We start from the raw sequence: 27037 nt of genomic DNA, 5'->3' as shown, positions 1-27037 counted from the left end.
TTTACTGGAGTCCCAGCGCGCTCCCGTCGTCTGGGTCGTTAGGTTTAAGCTGGTAATCTGCGCTGTTTAACGTCAGTCTTTCTCTTGGATCGTTGACAATATCAAACGTGTTTGATATTATTGCAAGTCGCAGTGACGAAATACGATCAACAACCAATAGATGAGCTCTGACAAAAGCAGAAACAGGAACCCCGACAGTCAGAACACCGGCAAAAAAGAGGATGAAGAAAAAAAAGACGAAAAAGAAGCGGTGATGAAACGTCGTATCATGTTGTTACAAATGAGAGAAGAATAGAAACTCATTCAACCTCCAGATGCTGATGAGTCGGTGTAACACTTAGTGGAGATACAAAGGCACACTTAATAATGATGTAATTCCCTGGAGGGAAACTCTCCTCTTGTTTGCTTTGCTGTGGGCAGATCAGCCCTGTTCCATACCAACTGTCCAACATATCAAAACAAAATGCTAAAAGAATCTAGTTGTAGTCTTGTAAAGAGTGATTCACAGTCTTTGTCAAATCTCAGTCTGAGACTAGGCTGAGACTTAAAACTCTAAACATTTGTCTTTAGATGTGAGCTGGTGTGAGATGGTAGTTTTCTAGTCTTTTGCAAATCTTTTCAAAGTCTTCTGATGTAAAGCCAGCATAAGTACATTTTGTAATGAAAAGAAGATATGGCTTTTTATCGGACGTTTAAAGATGCCTGACTGCCTGCCTTTTGGCACCATCAGCTACAGTAGGTAACTTACAAGAGGCTTGAAAAAACAACATCCCAGACAAGATTTTTCAGCAAAGACATGCCACACATCTTAATTGCCTCCATAGATGGCTTTTAAGAACTAACAATGAAATTCCAAATCAAACTACAACTATCACACAGTACAGCTATATGACACCACCTTTTGGTTATGTGACATCCTGGCTCACTGCATTTCAGGAGCTAGGAGCAAGTCCTGCAGGATTCTCATTTAAATAGTTGTGTTTTTATTTTAAACTTGTTTAAATGAAAAGCCTTGTTGTCTATGGTTAAGTAATGCGTGCTGTAGTGTCGCTTCGCTCAGTCATTATTATTTATAGGAATTATCTAACAAGTCAACAAGAGAAAAGTGATTTCACACTGATACATACAGTCAATAACTATGGCAGCTAATAACTTTAGTCACTCATAAAGCCAAATGGGATCCATTTACCCACAGGAAACTGAACTCTTCACTTCTAATGCAAACATAAGCCTCTTCAGTTTATCACCTTTAGATAAACCTCACTTTTTCTCATTCCTACTCTGTGTTTACTGAAGGGGTGTAAATACAAGTGAGGCCACTGCCAATGAAGCCAGTGCAGCTTCACCAGAAATACAAGGTTCCTACAAACTGGCACATTTATTCTGTCCTGCCAGCTTTAAAGTGGAAACATCAAAAGGGAGGAGTTATTTTTATTAAAGAAGGGGAACAAAAGAGGAATAAATACTTTAGATCAAGTATAAAAAAGCAGAAAAAAAGGAACAACACAACCTTGGCAGAGAAAGACGGAGACAGACCTTTCTTGCATGTGCTAACACAGCAGTCAAACAGAGAGAACATCCTAAGAAGCTTGAGACAGAAATGTGCTAAAAAACTCTGAATATGTGCCTACACCTTATTTAAATTTGCTACAGAAAAACAGCCACTTAAAAACAGTAGAAGTATATTTATGAACTGAAAGAGTAATTAGCCATGTGCTCAGTTATGCTTCTGATAAGAAGCTTGTGGTCACCACCAGAGCCAAATTCAAATATTTTAGTTTGGAAAACATGTTATTGTATGATCAGTTAGCTAAATCAGTTTGCTTTCTTTTATTAAACTTTCAGCTTCATAATTATCAACCTTGATAGTGTAGGTAAGCATAAATGCTAAGTCCAAGTAAACCCTCTCCAACGTGTCTTAGGGTCCAGTAGAGGTGTGGTAGTGTCCCTGCAGGGACACCTCACCGTCACGTCCCCAGGTCTTTGGCTTGGGGTTGTGTTATTTTCATGCTGCTGCTAGATTGCATCCCTGCGATTGGCTACGGATCAGACTGTGACCTCCCTCCTCGTCCACCTCCTCTTTGATTGGTCGCCGCCTGTTCAGCCTTACCTTTGGTGGGACCAACCTCTACACTTCTGTGATTGGACGGCTGTCGTTCTGCACTTCCTTTCCAAGGACCAATCAGCAGGACTCTGGGTCTTTAAAAAGGAGGAAGAGCCAACAATCGGTGCAGCTGTGTTACGTTAGGTGCTCAGTTTGCCAACTTGGGATTGTGGTTGAGACGCTTGTCTGTGAGAGTACCTTCGTGGTTTAAGAGCATTTAGTTATTCTCTGTAGTTGGTGCACGATTGTGCTTTTTGTGTTGAGACGCTCTCACCTTTTGTGAGTAGCCATTTGTGTTGAGTTTGTATAGGATCTTTGGTTTCTCGTTAGAAGACATTTTGGTAGTTGATTCTTGGTTTGTACAGAAAGCTTTAATTTGTAATGTTAAGGATAATTGTAAGACTGATTTAGTTTGTTTATTTCTCTATATTTAATCGTTAATTGGTAAGTATTTGTTACCTCCTAGTGAGGACACCTTTAATTGTTTTTTTTTTTTTTGTACCAGACAAGATACTACCTGATATAAGACACCTTTCGTTGATTTTTTTTTTTTTTTTTTTTTTTTATTTCTTTTTTTTTTATTGAAGATCTTTTGTTAAAACCTGGGTTTGTAATAAATTTTTAAATATCTTTAAGTTGGTCTGGTTTGTTTTTGTTATTGAACATAAATTCCCTAGCTTTTAAAAAGGGGTCGTAACACTCATTAAGAGGTTTATCTTATTTTTGGGGTGTTTGAGTACAGGAAGTGTAAACCCAATATGAGGACTAAACAAAGAGTGATCAGATCAAACTGGGAAACTGAGTTTCCAATATTCAACAAGTAAGGTTGGTCAGTAACTTGTGTTTAAAAAAAAAAAAGTCCATTCATGAAGTAAACACAATTGTAGATTTTGTTTAATTTAAGGCTTGAGTTTTCAGTCAAAATTCACGTTTAGCCTCACCACTTCTAAGTTATACCAAACGCAGTATTAATCTTCATCAAAGAAGAGGGAGGACAAGTTTGAAAGACTGAATTTAAGACGATAAATTTCTCAGAATACCTGGCACCTGTCTTCTAAACTATCAGAAAACCTTTCTTTTTTTTTGTCTCCGATCCTCCCAGACCAGCCGTTCCATTTTGGACGCTGAGGATAACAAGTCACGGGTTTTGCCCAGGCTTTGGTTTGAGGGTTGCATTGACGTGAGCCCGGTCCAGTTCAGGAGTGGAAGATTTCTTGCAGAGGTTTTGAAAAGAACTGCGTGGGTTGTGGACCTTCAACCCCTTGGGGAGCCCAATCAGCCGAACATTTCAGCGTCTGCTTCTCTTCTCCAGGTCAGTTAGCTTAGCCTTTAGCTTCCTGTTTTCAGTTTGAAGCTGGGTGCATAGTTTCTACGTCCTTCTGCCACTGGTAAACAGCATTTTCTTCCCGTGATGACATTCTGTTGTGGTGGCTAGGGATTGTTTGGACTCCGTCCAACTTGTAGTAAAGTTCTTGGAAAGACGTCTAGAGCTCGGAGAGCAGGGATGATCTGTGGTCAGCTAGGAGTCAGGTTTGCAAACATGGCCGTCATCCTCCGTCTTTTCACCTGGTTTAGTGGTTTAAAGGGATTTGTGTTAATGGATTTTTAAAAATGCATGTCAGTTCCACAGATTAATTTCTTTGCATTACCGTGTTAAGTTTAACAGCTCTAATTTTCTCACATTGGTATTGAATATGTGTACAAGTCCACCCATGTTATATCAGACCGATGCAAGTGCATCCCTAGTAGCTTCTTCTCTTTTTGTTTTTCAAATTGCATTGCTTTTGCAAGTCTTCCTCTCTGAACGTGCGCAGTGGTGTTGTTCATGGGATGTCACCAACACCTGTCTATAAATAAAACTGACATCCATAAAGAATAAAAAATGTGCTTGTTTTTCATCGAGAAACATTGCGGTTCCTGCATTTCCAAAGCCACAAGTGAACGTTGAGCCAACAAAAGAACATCCTCGTGAAAAGTGCTAAAGAAAACCATCTTATGTGATTGAGATCTTCTGAACAATCACATGGCTCTTCTTTTGGGTTTGCCCAAACTCACATTCATTGTTGTTTTAATTAACTGAAAAGGAATCCCGAAAGGTTGCGCTTTTACTTTCTAGAAGTCTCTTCAAAGTCATAATACATTGTGTAAGGTTTTTTTTCTGTTCTTTTTGGCAGCTGAGTCATTCGGTACCACAACAGGGTAAAAACCAAGAGACGAGAAGAAAGGAATGAAAGAGATAAGGGAGATAAGCCATTCCCAGTAGACTCATGACTGAAAGGTGCAGAGGAAAAAATTTATTTTCTCTTTCTCATGTTTTCTTAGTATTTCCTAAATATTGATGCATTACTTTAATAGCTTGATAAATCTATTAACTCCACTTTATAGTTCACTTTCACAACGATAAGAATTTTCATATCAAACATCACAAATACCATAAAATGTGTAAAAAAATTTGCAGATATTAAAAAAGCCACATCTTTCCAGTACAGTCACTTTAACTAAATGAACTGTTGCTCTCTTTCTTTCCCTTGATTTCGCTCAGACCATTTCCAGTAAGATGCACCAATATCTGCGGACAGTTTTTTAAAACATTGACGTCTGACTTGACTTCCTGGTGAGTGTCACTTTAAATCATAAAACGTATTCAAGCTAAAAGTGTTCTACTTTCTGTTCCCACCACCATTTCCTTCCTGTGCTGCTTTACATCTTTGATTGACTGAATGGTTTCCTTCTTCTATTTTCTATAAAAGTTCACCGTCATCTGTTAAAAGTCCTCTGCAGCAGCCTTTGCTCACAGCTTGTAACACAGAGATCTGGTTATGGTCATGCACTGGTCAGGTTGAGTATGTTGTAGCAACAAAAAGGGAGGCATTGCTTTTGTGTTGTTTCCTGTCAAGCAAAAGGACCATAGGACCATTAAGTTCTGGTCAATGGCGATAATTTCTGATGAAATTGTGGTTGGGTTGTGTTCCAACTTTGCTTGTTAGGGTTTTTAGGTGTGAACTGCTGAGAAATTTGTTGAGTTTAAATGATGGACAGTTGCGTGAAGCAGGGCTCAAACAGTTGGAGATTAAACAAAGATACTTGTTTCTATTTGCAAGTCAAAACACTGAGCAGGTGTTTGGCTCAGGATTAGCTGACATGCAATGCTGTAAGCATTTAAAAAACAAGGAGAGGCTAGTTAGAGCAAATTGAGCCTATTTGTATTATTAGTTGGCAAAGTGTAGCACATTCATGGGACGTAGTGGCACTTATTTTCATTTTAGCTTCATTTTAAAAGATGAGACAATGCACATTAGCTGCAGCTTGAAATGCACTGAAGAGGTGCCGCACCAAAAAAGTTGTTGTGAATACACACATGCAACTGCAACACAGCAATCCAGCGATGCCATATGCTTACCATGCAACCTGGAATGTTGTGCTAAATCAAATGAAGTCTGGTGGAAAGGTGCAGCAAAGGAAGGCCCCATTGTTGTAAGAACAGCAATTCAGATCTGCAAGTGCCAAAAAGCTCTTAGAGGAACTATTGAGACACACATATCCATTTTCGTATACAAAGAAAGCATAATTGAGCCTCACTGCTTCCCCCAGTTATTAGTGCTTTTCCATTACATGATACCATATAATAGGACTCCGTATGGGTAAATATTTTCATGTTTGCATTAAAGAAGCACATTTTCTCACTGAGGTGCCCCTAATGACGGCTAATTTGATATCCATCTTGGGTCCTACCTGTACTCCGAGTTCTCTTCAGCAAGTAAAATTCAGTCTGATGACTTTCACCACTTGCTCTGTTCCTTTCTCTCTTTCTTTTCCACTCTTCCTCTAATAATGTCCTCTTGCACTTTTTTGATGAATCAGCCATGATGCGTGGCCACTGTGCTGAGATCCAGTTGCTGGCGTGGGTCACGATAATACAGAAGTACATATTTTTATAAGCCAGAAAGTTACAACGTGCTAATTTTAATTTTGCTCACAGTGTGTGATCCACACACAGATATACACAATTTCTGTAGCCAGATTTTCAAAAAATTTAATGGAAAAAGTAAGTGTATTGGTGTGTGTGCAGCTCTGACCAGTCAACACTCGGCAGTGTTTCAAGGTTGCCGTATAGTTTTGGCTCGGCTCACTTGGTACCACAGCTGAAGTATTACCAAAAAAAGGTAAGTATAGTTTTGGTTCCAAAGGATTACCTACAATAGACACTTGCACCATATGGTACCACGTAATGGAAAAACACCACAAGATACACATCCTGCCTCTAAATATGAAACTGTACGGACAATATTCAGGGGCACAAACAAGATTAATGATCTCTTTTGATTTAATGCATTTTTAACTATAAACATGACATTTATGAGTAGAATGAGAAACCTGAATGTAAATGCTGCAGAGCTCAATACAGAAGCAAGACGAAACACAAAAACTGTTTGGTTTATCAGTTGAGGAGCGAGGGTCATGTGCACCACGCTCTAACAATGAGAAGATATAAGTTGACACTGCAGGAAAGAAGTGGCAGATACTGTGATTATAATAATTATTATAATTAATGTAACTGCACCAGCAGAGGTGCAGCGTGAACAGAGCCGAGTACAAGTCTTTGCATCACTCCAGCACATCAACACAACTATCATTAGCAGATGAGTGTTTTCATTCTGCTGAATCAGATGGTTACTCTCCATGTGTCGCATCAGGCGTGTGTTATGGCATGGACATCCTCACTGGTTCACACATGTGTGCATGTACATTTGCTCACACACTCACACAGAAGCAGGTTTTGCAACGCAAGCTGTACTTGAAAAGAATGAACTAAATCAGATAATCTGTCTGATTTCTCAGGACAGCTGAATTGCAAAAGCAGCATGCTCCTGTGTGTATTTCTGAGTGTGGGTTGTGGTGACTGAGTCTTGCTTCCTGTTGAAGAGGGTTCAAGAAAGGCTGACAAACACCCAGAGAGTCTATTTTTGGCCACAGAAAGAAAGAGAGAGACAGATAGATGAAGAGATAGCAGGGTCAAAAACAAGAGGTGCAACAGGGCGTAAAAAAGAATGAAAAGTAAAGCAAACAAAGCAGGGGACGCTATTAAAAAGAAAATACAAAGTACAGTGTGAATGTGTCCTCTGCATGTTGTCTTGTTTTATAAGGCCATTATGGGACAAAGTGCACCAGTGACAGTAGCAGTGCATCAGAGGAAATGTTATGGCCTCTTTGTCTCATTAACAGAAACCTGTGACGTTTTCTGAAGAGCCAGATGTACACAGCATGTGCTGCAGAAAGTAATAATGCAGCTTAAAATAGGAACACGTGTTTCTTAAATTAACACGGTGTATTTAAACATGTTCTAATCTAGCAGAACCCCAACATTTTCTAACATTCTTGCAAGGTAAAGGACAAAAAATATTCAAAAGATTAATTTTCTGTCTCTTTCCCAGGCTTGTGCATCTACCTAAAGACAGAAAACACACCGGCACGTTCATGTTTGACTATTTCCACCACTAAAAACATTCCCCTCAAAAACAAACAACGTGACACTTTTAAGTTTATTGCTTTAACATTGATTGATTGATTAAGTCTGAATCTGTGAAAATTGTCTTGATACTTTTTTCACTTGTGACAAAAATCTGCAAATCGGAGTTCTTGAGAAATATGAGAATATTTGAGCTAGCACGGCAGCTCTGGCAGCACTTCTTACAATTTAGATGTAATTTGTCCACATGGTGCCCTGGTAAGGTCATAGAGGGCATTCATAGCAGGATAGTTAGCTCGACTCAGTACGATTGGGGACTCTGTTCAGTTTCAGGGGCAACATTCTTCCAGACTGAGATACAATTCAGCCAAAGGAGCCAAACCTTTTGAATAACATGTTCTCTTCTCACCAGAAGTGTTGCTCCACCACGAATCACTAATACAGAGGACAAGACAAACAATTTCCACCACATCCAAGCTACAATATCTATCAAAGCCATATACAGACGTGGACAAAATTGTTGGTAACCTTCAGTTAATGAAAGAAAATCTTGAATCTGACAAAAGTAATAATAAATAAAAATTCTATGAAATTTAACCAGTGAAAGTCAGACGTTGCTTTTCAACCATGTTTCAACAGAATTATTTAAAAAATAAACCCATGAAACAGGCCTGGACAAAAATGATGGTACCCCTAGAAACGACTGAAAATAATGTGACCAAAGGGACGTGTTAATCCAAGGTGTGTCCACTAATTAGCATCACAGGTGTCTACAAGCTTGTAACCAGTCAATGGGCCTATATATAAGCTACAGGTGGTCACTGTGCTGTTTGGTGACATGGTGTGTACCACACTCAACATGGACCAGAGGAAGCAAAGAAAGACTTGTCTCAGGAGATTAGAAAGAAAATTATAGACCAGCATGTTAAAGGTAAAGGCTATAAGACCATCTCCAAGCAGCTTGATGTTCCTGTGTCTACAGTTGCACATATTATTCAGAAATGTAAGATCCATGGGACTGTAGCCAACCTCCCTGGACGTGGCCGCAGGAGGAAAACTGATGACAAACCAAAGAGACGGATAATACGAACGGTAACAAAAGAGCCCAGAAAAACTTCTAAAGAGATTAAAGGTGAACTTCAAGCTGAAGGAACATCAGTGTCAGATCGCACCATCCGTCCTTGTTTGAGCCAAAGTGGACTTAATGGGAGACGACCAAGAAGGAACCATTGTTAAAAACAAACCATAAAAAAGACAAACTACATGCTGACAAGCCACAAAGCTTCTGGGAGAATGTCCTATGGACAGATGAGACATAAATGGAACTTTTTACCAAGACACATCATCTCTATGTTTCCAGACGGAGAAATGAAGCATATGAAGAAAAGAACACCGTTCCTACTGTGGAACATGGAGGAGGTTCTGTTATGTTCTGGTCTGCTTTGCTGCATCTGGTACAGAGTGTCTGGAATCTGTGCAGGTACAATGAAATCTCAAGACTATCAAGGGATTCTAGAGAGAAATGTGCTGCCAGTGTCAGAAAGCTTGGTCTCAGTCGCAGGTCATGGGTCTTACAACAGGACAAAAACCCAAAACACAGCTAAAAACACCAAGAATGGCTAAGAGGAAAACATGGACTATTCTAAAGTGGCTTCTATGAGCCCTGAGCTAAATCCTAACATCTTTGGAAGGAGCTGAAACATGGCGTCTGGAAAAGGCTCCTTCAAAGCTGAGACAACTGGAGCAGTTTGCTTATGAGGAGTGGATCAAAATACCTGCTGAGCGGTGCAGAAGTCTCACTGACAGTTACAGGAATCGATGGATTGCAGTGGTTTCCTCAAAAGGTTGTTCAACTAAATATTAAGTTAAGGGAACCATCATTTTTATCCAGGCCTGTTTCATGAGTTTATTTTTTAAATAATTCTGATGAAACATGGTTGAAAAGCAACGTCTGACTTTCACTGGTTAAATTTAATAGAGTTTTTTTTATTATTACTTTTGTCAGATTCAAGTTATTTCTGTGGGCATTGTGAGTTTTTCTTTCATTAACTGACAGGTACCAACAATTCTGTCCACATCTGTATCTATCAGCGCATTTACCTCATTGTCATTCCATGTCTGACCACGAGTCATTTCTAAAGACTACTGTCCTACATGAAAATGTTTTGGTAGCATTTATCCACAACTCCCTGCCTTTTACCCAACAACAACTCAACCCCTTTAAATACTTTGGGGGGATATTACCAGTGAGCTTAACTACAGGGCTTTCAGTGTCCAACTCATACCTGCGATTAATATGCAGCTTTAATTAGCCGTCTCTTTCTCCTTTCATAGTCATCATCTCAGCTAACTCTTGTCTCATCTCCATCCTGCTCATATATCAGTCTTTGCTGACTTGGTATAAAAACTATATCATTGTTATAATTTGCTGACTCTTTGAGCTGCATCGGTGTGATAAGTCATTTTGGTGGCTCTGCCCTCCATGCTCTTTTCTGTCCTCTCTGTCCTTTGTCTCTTCTACTTACTCTGTTCTCATTTCATAAGAGTTCTGTTAAAATCAAACTTGTCTTGGGGAGGGTCAAGCTCTGAAATGAGCATCAGACTGATGAGGTTTGTGTTATTCATTGAATTTCTGGCTTGTTTAATTGTCCTCTGTATGCTGGATTCATGTTCACACACGTTTCTTAACAGTTTGATCTGGTTATCATTTCTCTATCTGAACGTGTTACTTACGATAGATTTATCCATTATTAAAGAAAACAGAACTTTCAGCACAGCTTTGTCAACATTTTTTACAAGTGTACGTGCAATTGCTTGGTTTATTTCTGGCAGACCTTTTACATCACACACAGTGGACTGCTAATGCTCTTTGGACCCTAGGTTGGGAACCACTGGTGTGTGGTGCCGAGCTGTAAACCATCCTTTAAACCTGCCCCCCTTTGCTCTTAACACTTTTAGCCTTATTCTCTAATTTTTCTCCTGCTTCCCGTCATTGTACCATCAAATCAAGCCTGAAAAGCTACAAACCTAATGCAGCATTTACCACATTTACCACACTCAGTGTTTGTAGTCTGTCAGTGTGCAGATAGCGGAGAGGGAAAGACTAGAAAGTGATACCCAAACAGACCAAACTGAACACGTTAGCAGACTAGCAGCTTTAAACACAAACATCAAAATGCACACCGGCTAATATTGAAACACGCTTGCCCATTAGTGATAACACACACAGGAGTTCGCATTACACCTAAATACACACATACAACTGACACAAGATATTGTTGCCTCCTCATCATCATTAACACATTTCCAAAGTGAGTGTCACTACGTTAGACACACTCACTGAAGATAACTCATCAGCTTTGTCTTTCTGTCTCACACATAAACATGCTTTCCTTAATGGCCTGTCACAGACTGATGGCAGTTCAGATTTTGCAGATACAGGAAGAGAGGAATCGAGCTTCGTGAAAGGAGAACGAGGAACAAGAGGCTGAATATGGAAAAAGGGGATAGAAATAAATAAGTCTGCAGAAGGGAGAGCATGAATGATGGAGAATCTTTTTTTTTCATCAATCCAAATACAATGACTAAGCAAAAAGAAGTTGTTTGTCATATCCATCTGCATAGCACTTATAGTCTTTTTCACACTGGGCCCCGACATGCTGATTCCCAAACCTAATTTACAACCGGTTGGTTTGGAAACTTAAAAATTTCAATGTGCACTGAAAAAATTGTGGTTCTTAATTATACATTGTGACATCATCTGTGGACAAAGGTTGAATTTGCTTTAACACTTTCGATTCAATAGAGCTAACAATAAAAAAAAGCCAAAGCCAGACTGGCTGTCAGTGTCCACACTGTACTGTCAATTCTAAAATCGACTGAAATTCAAATTTCTCCTCCCTGAGCCACCACCTTACTACAGTGGAGGAGTTTGCTCATCCCAAAGATCCTAGTAACTATGTTGTTCGGGGCTTTATGCCCCTGGTAGGGGTCTCTTTAGGGGAAGGACCAGACAAAGCGTCGCTCAACAGACCCCCATGATGAATAAAAACAATGGCTCCAGGTTTCCCTTTCCTTGACCGGGGTCATCAGGGCCCCCCTCTGGAGCAAGGCCTGGAGGTGGGGCACGGAGGTGAGCGCTTGGTGGCCGGGTCTATGCCAATGGACCCCCCATGGGCTCACCAATTGTGGGAGGGGCCATAGGTGTTGGATGCCGTGTGAGCCGGGTGGTCAAAGGCGGGGACCTTGGTGGTCTGATCCTCGGTTGCAGAAGCTAGTTCTAGTTCTAGGGATGTGAAATGCCACCTCTTCTGGTGGGGAAGTAGTCTGAGTTGGTGCGCGAGGTTGAGCGGTTCCGGCTAGATATAGACGGACTCACCTCAACGCACGGCATTCTAGAGTTGCTCCCGAGCGGCCCTGAGCAGGTCTGGGCATATTCGTTGCCACCGGACTTGGCACCTGTATGTTGGGGTTTACCCCGGTCGTGTGAAGGCCCCAGAGGGAGGCCCTGGTGACCACGCCCACCTCAAAGGTCTGACCAATCACACAATATTTCTCGAAGCCGCATGACAAGAAAGTTCTGCTTGGCTAATGTGCCGAAAACACGCAGCAAGATGTCCCCCCCAACCACATTCGCAAGAACAAAATGAGGTAATTTTGTTCTTGTGGTCTGAAGAAGAAAACAGTTCTTGCTTACTGTATGTAAAAGGCTTAAGTCTGTACAGTGCTGTTAATACGAATAAAACCAGAGATGACGACAGAAGGCTGATTTAAGAAAAATATATAAATAAAAAGAGCTTCTTGAATATCTGAAATGCCAAAGCAGAAAATGCAATGAGCACATATGTGGAGCCTAAGAGTATACAATGTGTTTTGTACAATGTTTGCACCAGAGACTGAGTATCACATCTTAAATTATCCATCCGCCTCTTCAAGGGTCCAGCCAACCTGTTAGTTAATATGTGCATCAGAGACTGTTTGTTGTTTTGATTTCTTACATAACCGACTCCAGATCCGTCTCTCTGCTACTTTTCACTTTGCCTCCACCGCTCTTCCTCTTACAAATTTCTTCCCCTTTGTCCATCTCCATCCCTCTCCCCTCATCTTTTTCCATCGCTCCCGCTGGCTGGCATTGACCCACACACTTTTGCAGATGCATTGCATCAAGCCAAGGGCATAAATCAAAGCACACACACACATCAGCCATCCCACACACTTATGCGCTCTCCTCAAGCCGTTTCTGTCAGCCCTGCTACCTCCACACACACATAACTCGTCCTCATCTCCACTGCAGTGAACACCCACACGGATTTCTGCACTGGGAGAGAGATGCAGATAAAAGAGAATACAGTGGGTTTGATTCCAGCAAAGCATCGTGCAGGAAATCCACCAAATGGGAATTTAGAAGAGTGTTACCTGTTGGTTACCACTCAAAATGCCAGAAATATGACTGGTTACATAACTGGAAGCTGATATTTTAGAAGGAGAGCAGTGCCGTTAAGAGGTGTGGAAAAGGTTACACAGCTAATATTAATAATTATAACAATAAGAAACCAGAAAATATTCAGAAACAAATAAGAGAAGGAAATTTAGGGAAATGGAAATACTCTTTTCGTCAATGTTTCACTGATTTAACAACAATTTTAACAACTCTACATGTCTCTTTTAATTTTCTTGCTGTAAATGACGACAATAGAAGGATGAGGACATGAGGATAGAAGGATGAGGGAAAAAGAGGAGTGTGAAACCTTATGTGATTTAGCCTAAAGGTAGAGAGGGACAGGAAAAAAAGGGGGACAAAAAGCAAATCAGAGAGGTCATGCATGAATGAACTGCCTGAAAGCACACAGAGCTACAGAAACAACTTTTGCTTCGCAGCTGACACTTGACTTCAGAAATGACTGAGCAGAACCTGAAATCTACAAGCTCCGCTCCACAAACCTCACATGTATTTCATTTATTTTCTAACTTTAATGTGAAGCTATTTCAGACTTTTGACGCCCTCTGCGCCTTTTTGCTCCCTGGTCGGCCGGCATATTTTTCACCTGCCGGACTTTATTGCGCATGTGCAACTTTCAGCAGAGATAGGAAAAGAAGACGATGTCTCACTCTGTAGGTTTTTTTTCTTTTTACGACAATAGTCGACGGGTAAATTCATTGTCAACTATTGTCAACAACGTCGACTAATCTTTGTAGCCCTAAAATCTACTTTGTACAACAATTGTTTCTGAAATTTAGCACCACATGTCTGTTTCCCACAAGCCAACTGGCTCATGTAGCAAACAAGCTGTTGATCATCGACACAACCAGTCAGACAAAAATCAGAAATCCCTGCACAGCAGCATGAAAGCAACACCCAATTTAAACTCTGATGATTCAGTCATGAAGCAAAGCTGCTCAGACTTTTTAAAGTTAAATTTCAGTGAGCTGTGAATCTGTGCCAGAGACAAACATCACAGCTTCATGACAGAGCTGATCTTTTAAAGGATGTAGGATATCTTTCATCCATCAAAGCGGTTCCAGTTCTAGAGCCAGTTCGAAGTCGCAAAACCGTCTCGGGATTTTTAAACATGACAGTCCAAAACATTTTAGCTTGTCTGGTTTGTCTCCTTAACCCTGAATACTTTTCATTTAGTCCTAAAACTGGATGCTTGCTTGTTTTTATATTTTATTAGGGTCCGAGCCATACGAAGTATGGAAGGACCCTATTGTTGTTCAAATGTTTCTTCTCCTTCTAAGCGCTTTGAGGCCAAATATGACCCCCTAAACACCCATGAAAAGTTGTGAAATTTGGCACACACATCAAGCCCGGTGAAAATTTTGATATTCTAAGGTCTGCATAGACTTCAATGCAAAATTGCCTCAACAGCGCCACCTAGACACCAAAAAAATCCCCAAATGAATGGGGTCCCGAATGTCTGCTTTGACGTAGGAAGACGAAACTCGGCACACACGTGTAACACCCCAAGTTGAGCAAAAAAGTCAATCGCAGACATGTTGCCATGGCAATGGGGTGCCCGCCATCTTGGAGTTTACGGCCATTTTTTGCCCATTTCTTTCACTTTACACACATCGTATTTGAACAAACTAGTCTGAGGGGATTCGTGCGAGTAACTCCAAACTTGATGGGAAGCCTCCTCACAAGTTGGGAACCAAACGCTGTTCAAATCTTTCTAATAGGAAAAAGCGTGTAACCGTGGCAACCGAAGGAAAAAAGCCTTCTCGCCATGACACACGGTTTGGTCATATCTCCATAGAAATACATGGGATCTGTACCTAAGTTGACAGGATTCATACTTGTTGGGTCCCTAAAACATTACAACACTTGTTGCCATGGCAACATAGCATGTTAGCATGCTAGCAAAAAAAGCTAACTAGGTATATCAACATTTCACATTTTCTGCTGGACGTGTTACCATGTTACATACCATGTTAGCAGGTTACCTAACATGCTAGGAAAAGGTGTATGAGACGGGTGGCGGGGTCAAGAGACTCGGACCCGATGGATGCCGCTTGCGACTTTAATTTTACTTGTTTTTCTTGTTTTTTATTGTGTCTTTTGTAGCTGTTTTTAGCACTTGGATATGTTTTTAATATTAACTGCGTTATATTTAAAATTTGTTATTATTATTATTATTATTTCATACCTTTTCATCCTTTTTTTCCTATCCATCTCCAATAAACTGAGCAGGGGTGCCAACAGTTCAGCCCAGGGGCCAATTGCTGGATAAATTTGGTAAATGTGAAAATAAGAAAAGGCATAAATAAAAACTAAATAAATGTGCATTTGAATGAATCAATTTGTTGATCCGTTGTGATCTGTAAGCTGTAATGCATGTTTAAATGGAGGCAAATTATTGTTGAAACTGCACTTGTGTTTCTCAAGAAATTTTAAGTTGTTCATAAAATGTTTTCTAAATGGACATCCAATTAAATATAAACATTTTAATAATGCACTTCTTTGCACTAAACCAAAAGGAAATGGGGAATTTTTATTATTTATGGGATGTTAAGCTGTTATTTTACTGGTCTGTCCCACTTGAGATCAAATTGTGCTGAATACAATGAGTTTGACACACCTGAAATAAAATAAAAATGAATTAAATAATTTGAATTTCAGTTTTAAAAGATGTAGTACTCATTCACTGTGTTATCGAACTCACTATTTCTGATAACTGAAGTGCCTCATTTCCCACCTTCAACAACTCTTTGTTGAATAAAAGAAGTACAATAAAGAGAAAAAATGCTAACAGGGAGTAAACTAAGAGGAAATAGAAAGACACTCAAATAGCAACACGCTGGTGCGTGCTTTGCTTACCAGTTACAGCTTCTTTTTTTAACCACAGAAAGGAAGTCACTTCTTCATCAAGATTCAAACACAGACACACAGTTTTCCTTTTGCGGTATGTTAAAGATCAACGACTCATGAAACTCTTCGACGTTGACATTATCATAATGCAATTATAGGATTTTAAGGTGTCCTTTAACTAATGGATGACATTAGAGACCTCTTAAAACACATCGACCTTCACCACAGCAGTTTAGATACTGGCTCAGTGGCACATTCATTTGGGACATTTTTGCTGTAAATACTTTGGGATTTTTGTAAATCAGGAGTTGTCGGAAACCCTGCAACCATATCTAACATAAGCCTCTACTGTTCTACGGCAGCGCACCAAACATCACATCATCATTATCTTTACTAAGACTCTTTATATACAACGGTGGTTATGGATGATATACGTAGGGATACGGCATACCTGACACTGACTTAAATAGCTGTGTAGTTGTTTCCTTTTCTGTTGTCGGATTCTTTTTGTTTTGTTTTACCCACCAACACCACGAGAAAAAAAATCTCAAACAACACCACTGCATTTGAAGATGATATAAATAAACCAACATGAAAGTGTTTCTTTTTCTTCACATCTAATCAAGGTAACAGCACAGCTTAGTAAACAGTCGTCTGCATGAGGAGAGATGATGATGTCCGACGGAGAAAAGACTGGAGGCATGTGTGATGTACTGTTCCTGCTGTGTTCCAGAAAACCAACTCAGATGATTTCCAAGCAACAGGTCAAAATGTCATAAATAAACACAAAGAAGAGACATAATTGTAGCTTATTTTTTGTCTAGAAGAAGTAGACAAAAGCACTTAAAATGCCTCTTTACTTTCAGATGTGTCCATGTATTGATGACCTATACTGGTCCGTAAATCAAGCCTCTCTGCTACAGTAATGCATCATGTTTCTGGATGGAACGTATTGATCTGCAGGTCTCCATGAGCTACAGTATGTCCTCTGTATTTATGGCAGTGGGAAGCATACAGAGTTGCTCTCTGTGTGCACACACCAGGACACGACTCAGTCATGTAGAAAGAAATGTGGTGTAACTAAGTTAAATAACATCAGACTGTTTAGTTTTTACTACAAAGACAACATATAAACCTGTTCTAGAGAAAATGGAACCTTCAGACTTCCGTGTTTTGGCCACAGGTTGCATTTTGCAACTTGCACATCTGAGCCTGGTTTAACCAGCACAGCCTACCTGAGTATTGTTGCTGACCATGTCCATCCCTTTATGACCACAGTGGAGCATCTTCTGATGCTACTTCCAGCAGGATAATGCACCATATCACAAAGCTCAGATCATCTCCACCTGCTTTCTAGAACATGACGATGAGTTCACTGGACTCCAACGGCCTCCACAGCCACCAGATCTCAGTCCAGTAGAGCAGCTTTGGGATGTGGTGGAACGGGAGATTCTCATCATGGATGCAGCCGACAAACCTGCAGCAGCTGTGTGATGCTGTCATGTTAATATGGAGAAAACCTCTGAGGAAGGTTTCCACCACCTGGTTGAATCTATGACACCAAGAATTAAGGCAGCTCTGAGATATGTATATATATATATATATATATATATACACATACATATATACACACACACACACAACCATTCTAAAAAAAAAAAAAAAAAAAAAAAAAAAACTATAAGAAAAGTCGGAAGGGACACGCTGTATAAAAAAGCAACTCTACATAAAGTTGAGTTTTTCTTCCCTCTCTCCATTTCAGTCATGTAGGTGGTTAGATAACAAACATCACTAAAATTAGAAACTCTCATTATTGCTCTGCGAGTGTTATGTGAACAGTAATACAGTCATAGCTGCACTGAAATCTCAGTCCCAACATCTGGTTAGCGCCTGCTGCTACTCGACTGCATCTCCCACAAAGTCCTCCTCCACTTCTAGGCTCCCCGATTCAAACTGCAGACTGAAAGGGAATCTAGAAACAGATATTTAGATTTAATTTCTTCACATCCAGTTGTACACGTCAGTGCTGTGGGACATGTTTTCTAACTAAAGACGTCTTAAGGTCAAAACCACCTCAGTGTTTAAATAAATACAATAAACTGAAAAGTGAAAGAAAATTTGGGAAAACAGAGAAATGTCATCTGGTTCTGCTTGGTGATGCTTATTGTTTGGGGTTTTTATGGCTTTTAATGGGTGTTTTCTGACATTTAAATGCCACTCTGTTCCTGGTTTTGTTGTTGCTTTCTGATATGTTGCACTTAATGTTTTCTTATATTTGTTGTGTTTTTTTTTTCTCATACCTCAACATGAATCTAATTTTGTTTTTGTTTACTGAAATGTTTTTTTTTTGGCTGTATTTAGCTTTTTGAAAATGTTCTTTTCCTGACACTTTGTTTTCTTTCTCTTTTTTTTTTAATGTTGCATTTTTTGGTTTAATTTTTTGTTTCATGTTGGCGTGTTGGTCTTTATGTTGCTTTGTAAAATGCTGTCTTACCCCGGTTGCTTTTTTTTTTTTAAATTGTCCAAACATCTGAAATGCTGTCTTTTGTTCTGTTGTTGTGTTTGCTGATGCTGTGTTTAGCACCTAGGGGCCACCAGAATAAAAACCAAGACGCAGACAGGAAATGTGAGGGGGAGGCCGGAGACAACGTGCTACAGAGCCCTAAACTAGAGAGCCGTGTGTTTTACGCGGTGCTGAGACCACTCGGTCAACTCCAAAAACATTTTTTCACATTAATAACAAAGGTTTGACTTTTAAATTTCTTTTATAAACCACTCAGTCAAAAACTGAAGAAGACACTTGACACAAATCAATCTCCATCAGTCTTGATATTCAGTCTAGTAGAATCTGAGTTGAGGGTCACATTCATTTTGATCATGAAGCAGACTTTGGATTCCTCACACTCCGCAGAGCAGGGATGTAAAAACATTATTTTATTTACACTCATGACAAACTGCTTCATTGAATGTTCAGTGAGCATAAAAAAAAGCTCAACTAATGCCATCAAACCAAAAAGCTCCTCTTTAAGCTCAACTATATCCAGTTACACCAACAGAGTGAAAGATGTTTGAGAGCTATCACAGCATCTGTACAATTACTTAAGATCTGAGGAACTGGATTAACCTAATGCTGCATTATGTCATGTCACAGTTGATAAGAAGCAGCACCTCCTCAGCGAGTGTGTTAACAGACTGCAATTTCTAACAAGTACGATAACTGGCAGGGGACAAAGTGAGCCAAGGCAGAAAGAGGAAGCAGTACTCTAATGCTGCTTAGCAGCAGACAACACACACACACACACAAACACAGAGTAAAGCATGTAGATTGTATGGTCAATTCACCTAAAACACACAAATGCACACACTGCTGTATGTGTACATAAACAAATCAACAGGACACACAAATGCAATAATCTGCTCAAGCCATTGTTGTCACTCACGCATAATCCTGAGGTCAATGACTAGATTAAGCTACGTCACATGACTGGAGGTACATACAATCTAATCAACGTATGAACACACACAGTCAGGTGAATCCAAAACCTACAGCCACCACTGGCAGAGGCCTCTAGCAGCCCATAAGACCGGAGCTGCATGTGGCATCTAAAACCACAGTCTGAATGTTTTCAGTGATGACTTATGACCTCCCTGTTACAGTCAGATTTAAATGGTCTACATCTGTCCAGGATGGCTTGTCCCACATGTAAATCTTGTATATATTAAACCAGAGACACTCACACATATCAAATGTTTTACAAATTAACCTAAAAATGTACCATCCTCTGTTATCCTTATTTTATGTTCCTTATATTCAGAACAGCTGTTTGAATGTTTGTTTATATCAACAATAATTTTGCTGTTTGTAAAAAGAAAGAAAAAAACAACGTAGCCTTGTTTTTACATCAAATCATAAAGTTAATAAACAGAAAAACTGAAAAGAGGACACTGTCAGGTCATCTCTGGCATCCATAACTGTGACCTCGTAACCATAGCAACCAGCTGTACTTTTCACACACACATGCTGCATTGTGTCAGCGTCCAGTTAGATCAGCTGATCAATACCTGACCAATATCCGATACCATGATCTCCCAGTGTGTGAAAATGGTGGTGATATGGGATGTTGTCCCCATGGAGACGGGGTTGTTGGGTGGTCCATGCACCCGTATGAAACCCTCACCTGAGAGCCCGTCCTTAACTTCAAAACTTCATTTTATATGCAATGTGACTTTTACAAGATCTGCCAATGATTGTTTTCAAGGAGGAAGTTGGAGTGTGTGATTTTTATATAATCTTTATTTCCCATGTTTTAACATCTGCAACAACAAAAGAAAAAAAGGCAACAATCTTTTAAATTCTAATAAAGAAATAAACTGAGCTAAGGGGCTGAATTCATTGATCGTTGATTAATGTTAGTTGGACTGTCTCAAAATTTGTACTTTTTGATCATTTCATCATTTTTCATTCTTTTTTTGTACAATTTCCTTAAACAAGATTAATCAAAATCAAGATTTTACAGAATTCCTTTACTCTAAAATGTCCCCATATTTTTCACTTTTATTAGGTGTATTCTCATTAAAACTTAGCCTACATTGTGGCTGTGACTTTATTAACACCTAATGACTCACTCTTTTATGTGCATACCCAGATACCAGTCAGAGGCTAATATTAAGTGATCAATAACAAAGTCCAGAGAACAATAAGCAGGTACCAGAAGACCAAAAAGAAAGCAACCGGTTACTGTGCAACCACTTCCTCTAGATCAGAGATTTAAAGAGAAGATATGGCAGTAGCAGTAAGAGGGAAAAATGACGCAGACAGGAAGTGGATCAGGTGTCAGGAGGCCTTTAGCACACTCAGACATGGGGATCAAGATTAGATCAGAGGTCTGATTTAAAACTTTTACCAGACAAAGAAACAGACAGAAGAGTCCAAGTGAAAGATTTTCTATGGTTTGCAAGTTAGAGGCTAAAAACTGGGACTACAGTGACTGAAGCCTCCAATAAAGTGTCCTTTAAATGCCGTTAAATCCACATGAGCATGAGCATTCTTAAGCAATATGATTCAATTAGATGTTAGCTGTTAAATAACTGAGCAACTCCAGCATTCAACTGGGCTTCCCAGCACGGCCATGATGGACTTTTCAGTGGCTTTCTCCAACTAACTGAGGAACTAAAAGTTTAATGGCACTTTGGTTCACTAATGTTAGTCCAAAGCTTTAAATAAGAATAAGATTTTAAATATGTCCAAAGAGTTCAATCCTCTTGAGGTCACCTGACACTGGGATTTCTCACCATTTAGTTGATAAAAAGCAGTAGTGAATCTGTTGCCAGCTACACACACATGTTCAGTTTTGCTCCATCTTCTCCTACCTTAGCCCTGATCTGTCCCGAGGTCGACACTTTCCGAATCAGCTTGTGTGAAGTCTCTTCTTGTTCTCCCTCGCTGTCTGACGACTCTTCTCCGGCTTCTCCAGTCTGGATGGAGAGGGAAAGAAGGGGTAAATCACCGAAGAAAGACTTGACTCTTCCTCTTGGCCTTACCACTTAGTACCTAACCTCTCCATTCTGGAAGGTCGGGGTGTCCCTTTTCTTTTTAGGGATCAAGGAGTGCTAGTCATCGAACCCTTTAAAGAAGACCTGGAGGTCCATTTGGATGGCTAGATGACCTGCTAGATGATGCCATCGCAGTGGTAAAACTAAGGAGATGATTGATAAGAGGACTTTGAGATCTGTTGCCAGAACTATGCTGTATCATCAACTTAGCCTGGTTTATAGAAAATATGACTACAATATCCTGACACTGCATGATATGCCTGATATGCCATATGGGAAAACTACATACCAATGTTACTGAAAGAAGAAGCTTCTCCTTCATTGGGTTGGATATAAAGGTCATGAGTCCCACCAAAGTTTCTACATGTACTTTATTAACACAACCATAAAAAAATACACTGTAGTTTCCCCAAAAAGTGATATTTTCTAAACCTAACCAGGTAGCCTTGGTTCCTAAACCTTACCAAACACCAACTAAAAATAATACTAAAAATGGCCTAATGTGGTGTTTCGGGCTTTTCGGTACCAGAACTGGACAATGATGTGCACATCGTGCCAGTATTCATTGCCTACAGCCGTATTAAGGTCTGTTACAAAGGAATTAACAGTTTTTACACAAACATGCTGTAAATAGCATTAAATAAAGAGACAAAAAGTGATGACTACCTTAACCAAGACCGAAGAAATAGCCAAAGCTGCACATTTGTTTTACATTTTCTTTCCACTCCTCTGAAAAGTGGACTGAAAGCAATCTTATGAAATGTTGTCAAGTAGAATCTTTTTCATTACCAGCTTTGGAGTAAATGCACTAGTTGTGAGAAGCTGGTGGTACAGGTGACACATGGATGTCACCTCCAGACAGGAGAGTAATGACATTAATGGTTTAATTTATTCATTAACGGAACGTCTGTGTTTATGTTCTTTATGGCTTTAATCAGGCATGCCTTTGAAAGGGACAGAGAGCCGCGGTAGCCTGAGATATCTGTGTGATATTTGTCGATAGCTCGGTGGACCGTACACAAAGTCAGGTGTATCAGTGAAGGCTTAGCAGAGTTAGTTTTCTTACTAAATATCACACCTACACGTCTGAACTTGCTGAGCAGTCGTATTGAACTCCTAAGGGGTTAAACTGCACTACCGACAGCGCAGTGACGAAATCAAGAAAAACATGATTTTTATCTTGTCCTGAGGACATTGTCTTCACTGTCAAAGGCTGTTCATGAAATAAAAAGTTGCACAAACACACAAAAGTTTTGTGTTTTTCTAATAAAGATCCAAACACAAAGCATAGTGTTAAACTAAATTGTGGTGGATGGAAGCAGAAACAGTAAAGTTGAGCTACATTTATCGTTTTTAACTGGACCGCTATCTTTGTTCAAGAAGGGAAATCAGCTTATTGAGCCAGCTTCACTACAACAGGTAGCGATATGCCACCTCTCGCTTCTTAAAATGTGTTTTGGAGTTGAGTCATTTCATCATGGACCAAACCACCTGACAGTATATATGGAAATCAGACTGAAAGGAGTTTAACTGGAAACATAATCTTAAGAAAAAACCTAACTGCCCTGATCATATACGAGACTAAAATGAAAGCTCTTATTATCCATTAAAATTTACCAGTATTTATCATTAAAAGGGATAAATATTATCTGCCTTATGCATAATTATCTTATCTGTACTTTACTTACAACCTCGTCAAACGTTTGTTCCCACACATAAGCCTGCTCATGTGATACAGCGAAGTCCATCTCCGGGAGATCTACTCTGCAACTTTTACACGCATCCCTTCTGAATCAAGCTCCCTCATCATTCCCCGCATGTCATTCAGCTCTGCAGAGGCTTGGTAATGAGCTATTCACTGGATTCAGGTGTGAGGGAGACGGGATGCATCTAAAAGTTGTAGGATGGTAGATTCGACATGAGCACCTTCTGTGTGTAGTGGTCTCCAGTAAGTGTGACCTCTTCCAGTACTTACATTACAAATTTTCACCAATCTGGTCTTAAAACTGGATTAAAATAACATCAGATATACAAAAACACATTAAAATAAGTCATTATTTACTTAAGGAAAACCAAAATAAAGAAGCAGTGTGTGAAAATACACACGTCATAGGTCAAGAGATCAGCGCCACGTTTAGCTGTGGTGGTCTTTGGAGGAACTTTGGCCCACTCTCCTTTTACAAGCATTCATCTATGCACAGCCTTTCAGCCTGACTTAGATCTGGACTTTGACTGGACCATTGATCCTTTTCTTTTTTAGCCATTCTGTTGCAGATCTGATGCTGTGTTTGGGATTTTTGTCCTGTTGTATGACCCAGTATCAGCTCCAGCTGTTAGCTGTCAGACAGATGGCCTCACATTTGACTTTAGAATATTTTGGTATACAAACGAGTTTGTGGTCAACTAAATGAACACAAGGTGTCCAAGTCATGTGCCCCCCATGCTAACTAAGGCCAGTAGAGTTTGAGATGTATCTCTCGGGTTATTTGTATTTTCTCTGAGCACTGCATGTAGGTGTCTGGGGAGGACTTACTGGGAAGTACACTACTATGAAGATTGGCAGAAGTCTCAAATGTTTTCCACTGGTTCATGTTTCTCACAATAGAATGATGGACTTGAAATGTACAGACCTTATTACTGATGGGCAACAACATTTGCTTTTCTAAGATCATGGCTGATGTCTTTCCTCCTTGGCATTGTGTTAACACACACCTTAATGCTCCAGACCACCAAAATGTCTACAGTTGGTGTTTATTCTCAGTCATCCAAGTTGAAGTAATCCTAAACCCTCTGTTCCACCCAACGTGGAGGCATCGTGGAAGCGCCGCAGAGCAGCTGTTCTGCAGCTTCGAACTCCAATGACTCCGAGTGCTTCCACCATTTCTGAAACATCCCTGAAGCGCTGTGACGCTCCGCCTTACTGACAATAGTCAGCCTAGAGCAGAGGGAGCGTTCAGACAGGAAAATGGTTGATGAAAAGCAAAGTGAATCTGGTCGATTTTAAAAACAAACACTATGTGCAGCCTTTAGATTTTTACTCTGAAACATCAGCATCGCCAAGCACGGTCTCACTTGACACCATGGACGACAAGAGGTTTATCTGGAAAATCACATATTTTTGTACGACGCCGTACATCCCTACTATAAAAAAAATAACGAGCAAGCACGCGAGACCCTGTTCAACTGGCCAAATGACCTTTTCCTAGTTTATTTTTCATTTTAAATGCCATTAAGTGCACCAATTATCGTGCAACGTTGCAATCCTTGCGCGTTTGAGTGAACTGGAGAATCCAGCCGTGGCAGAGACACAGTCTTCCAGAACGTTCCTGGTGTGACAGGGTGCCAGGCGGAAAGCTCGACGTACCGCTCCACGGCACCTCCGCGTTCGGTGGAACCGACAGGTAACAGCTTGAATAAAGACAATTGAACAAGATGATGTTTTTATCTAAATTTTGTCACGATGGGTACTGCTTGGTGTCAAGTATTTTGAAAGATGCCTTCCAATAAAAAGTATTACTATTTATTATTAGGAGCTTAAAACAGAAAATTTACTTTCCTTGTCACATGATTGAGACCGGTCTGGTCACTACCCGGTGAAAAAAAAAGAAAAAGAAATATGTATATATATAAAATAACTCAGTTTTGCAGTGTGAACATGATAATGCTCTGTTTCGAGATGATTTAGATGCTTTTGTAATTAAAAAAACACACAGACACATGAGTCGGATTTCTCCTGAGCTGAGTCTCCTGAGTTATGAAAATAGAAATTAAACACGTTTTGAACCTTTAAATCATCTTGTTACAGCTTTATTCAAAGGCTTCAAGTCAGACTAAGTAGTTTGTAGCTGTAAATAGAAACAAGGATTGAACAAATACTCACGATATGAGTCCTTTCAGAGTCTGCTTGGGGCGACCCCAGCGACTCGCCAGGCCCCGCCACATACAGGATGTTTGGGCTCAGTTTGGATGCCATGATGAGCTTCCAGAGGACAGACCAGAGGAAAGAACGGCACGGCAAATGAAGGGAGACAGAAAAACAGTGAAGACAACAAAGGGGAAGAAGGTGCAGAGGAGGAAAAAGAGGAGCGGATGAGGTGGAAACTTGGCCAAGTGGAGTAAGGAGAGGAAAGGAACAGGACGACGGGGCCACCCTTCTCCCTGATGTTGAGCTCTCTATCCAACTCTGGAAAAGATGGAGGGATGAATTATTGATTAGGAGAGAAAAAACTCACAAAGATTATTTTTTCTAGAAGCAGGAGATGCTGACAACTCCTCTGGAAGTTAGGAAACAACCTAATACTGGTCCAACTAATACATTGTCCACAGCAATTTCAAAGTTGCAGAAGGGTGCTGACGACTCAGTAAGAGCCACTTGTTTCTCAGTTCCTCTTCCCGAGTTTCATGGAGTGTTTTAAGAACAGGCGTGCGCACAGTTTAACGGTGACAGATCCAAGCCTGAACATGAAGGCGACGATTTTCATCTTTACAAGCAGCAGGATGCCGGTTCTTTACAGGACCAAACCAGAAATATGAGTCCGCCTGCTTCCCGCACGCGAGCATCTCGCATGCATCGAACCGGCGTCTGTCGACAATAAAAACATCCAAATAACACACACACACATATGTGTGTGTGTGTCAGATCGGCGCGTGCGTGTTTCCTTGATTACGATGTGACCACGTTATTGAAAAGCCTGTCTGCATCTCCCACCTCGCCGCCTGCCCTCCTCCAGCACCGGTGACAACCAACTTCACCGCACACGTTTAAAAACGGGATTGCTCGAGCGCGCGTTGTTAACTCACGTGCGACTCTCTCTTTTAATAAACCACAACGGATGAACAACAGGTTTTCTCTGGCACCTCGTTCATTCCGTCCGTGCCCGCTGTTTTGCCGTGAAGAGCTCGCGGTGGACACGCGAGCATCAACAGTCTGTTAAACATATTCAGTTGGTTCCTCTTGTCATTAACGCTACAACCCCCCACCACCACCACCACCACCACCACCCAGGACTCTATAACCGTCGCTACCGCGCGGCCACCTCTTCCTCCTCCTCCTCCTCCTCCGCACACAAACATACACCCCCCTCCCCGCTTCCCTCTGCGCTCGCGTGTGTCGATCAAAAAGAAGCTAGTGTGTACCTTTGCTTATCAGTTTGCCTCGCGCTTGTCCCCTCCGCCCGGACGTTAATCTGTGGCGGCGTGCCCTCGCTCCTGTTGCCCGGCCTCGGTGAGTCGTCTGCCGGCCGGCGGTCAAAAACAGCAGCGGCGGCGTGCGGGTCTCTCCGGTGGTGCTCGGCTTGACGCGGTCATACGCATAGCGTCGGAGCGGGTCTGAATCAGGTAGGAAGAAGAGAAGGAGGAGGAGAAGAAGGGAGGTGGAGGCGCGCGCGAGAGAGAGAGGCAGAGAGAGAGATAGAGATTTAAAAGCGGCCGTGTTGAGTCGCCTCGAAACGTCGTACCGAGGTTAAGCGGAGAGCAAATAGCGCGCACGTGCACGGTGGCGCGTGCAGGGAAGAGCGCGAAAATACTACAGACTGGCCTCATAGACGCGAGATTAAAACACACATATGGAATAATAGCTAATACAGGGACCAAAGGGTGAAACAAA

At 40.7% G+C, this 27037-nt stretch overlaps 1 protein-coding gene and 1 long non-coding RNA gene across 2 annotated transcripts in view; one reads left to right on the top strand and one right to left on the bottom strand.

The window, feature by feature from the left end:
• The window catches only part of si:dkey-172j4.3 (diacylglycerol kinase delta), a 101587-nt gene extending 75196 nt beyond the window's left edge, over positions 1-26391 (bottom strand). The window contains exons 1-3 of the mRNA XM_041985118.1: positions 26290-26391; positions 25313-25615; positions 21250-21354 (exon numbers count right to left, since the gene is read on the bottom strand). Of these exons, the coding sequence (XP_041841052.1) occupies positions 21250-21354; positions 25313-25615; positions 26290-26370 (489 nt within the window). The 5' untranslated portion in view covers positions 26371-26391. The remainder of the gene's footprint in view (positions 1-21249; positions 21355-25312; positions 25616-26289) is intronic.
• On the top strand, positions 104-19133 carry LOC121639696. The gene is made up of 4 exons (XR_006010239.1): positions 104-263; positions 1419-1424; positions 8313-8316; positions 19122-19133. It is a non-coding gene; the product is annotated as an uncharacterized LOC121639696 (long non-coding RNA).
• Positions 26392-27037: the final 646 nt, after the last annotated feature.

The sequence above is a fragment of the Melanotaenia boesemani genome, chromosome 5 (genome assembly GCF_017639745.1).
Source record: "Melanotaenia boesemani isolate fMelBoe1 chromosome 5, fMelBoe1.pri, whole genome shotgun sequence".
Classification (NCBI taxonomy): domain Eukaryota; kingdom Metazoa; phylum Chordata; class Actinopteri; order Atheriniformes; family Melanotaeniidae; genus Melanotaenia; species Melanotaenia boesemani.
The sequence above is the reverse complement of the archived record's forward strand: the minus strand, read 5'-3'. Positions and strand labels throughout refer to the sequence as shown.